At 54.9% G+C, this 337-nt stretch overlaps 1 protein-coding gene across 3 annotated transcripts in view; it reads right to left on the reverse strand.

Moving 5' to 3' along the window:
* ZNF805 (zinc finger protein 805) overlaps nucleotides 1-337 on the reverse strand; it is a 59,971-nt gene that overhangs the window by 6,118 nt on the left and 53,516 nt on the right. Inside the window, exon 1 of one of the 3 annotated variants that reach the window (XM_015561771.1) lies at nucleotides 96-245. The exons of the other annotated variants lie outside the window; for them this stretch is intronic. Coding sequence (XP_015417257.1) covers nucleotides 96-132 — 37 coding nt within the window. The 5' untranslated portion in view covers nucleotides 133-245. Of the gene's footprint in view, nucleotides 1-95; nucleotides 246-337 lie in introns of those variants that run through there. 3 annotated transcript variants of the gene reach the window in all.

Below are 337 nucleotides of genomic sequence, written 5' to 3' on the forward strand. Positions count from 1 at the left end.
AGGGCTCCAGCTCCCAACCCACCAGACAGGCCACAGGAAGCTTCCCAGTCAGCGGTCTCCTCAAGGCCTCAGGGCGGCAGGGCCTCGGCCCCTACCTGGACAGGCGCCTCTGGAGAGATCTGTCTTCACCATCCACAGCTCTTGCGCCGGCTCCGGCTCTGGCTGGTAGATCAGCTGCGGTCTGGGAACAGGGCACCCTGTTCATGGAGAAGGAAAGAGGACGTGAGGATTTAAAAAAAGGATTGAAGAACATGAGGGTATTTGTGAAAGGAAATAAAATCTCTCAATCTAGTCTGGGACAAGACCTCAGATGGAAGCTGCTTCCATCCAAAGAAAA

Source organism: Myotis davidii, unplaced genomic scaffold, assembly GCF_000327345.1.
Source record: "Myotis davidii unplaced genomic scaffold, ASM32734v1 scaffold431, whole genome shotgun sequence".
Lineage (NCBI taxonomy): Eukaryota > Metazoa > Chordata > Mammalia > Chiroptera > Vespertilionidae > Myotis > Myotis davidii.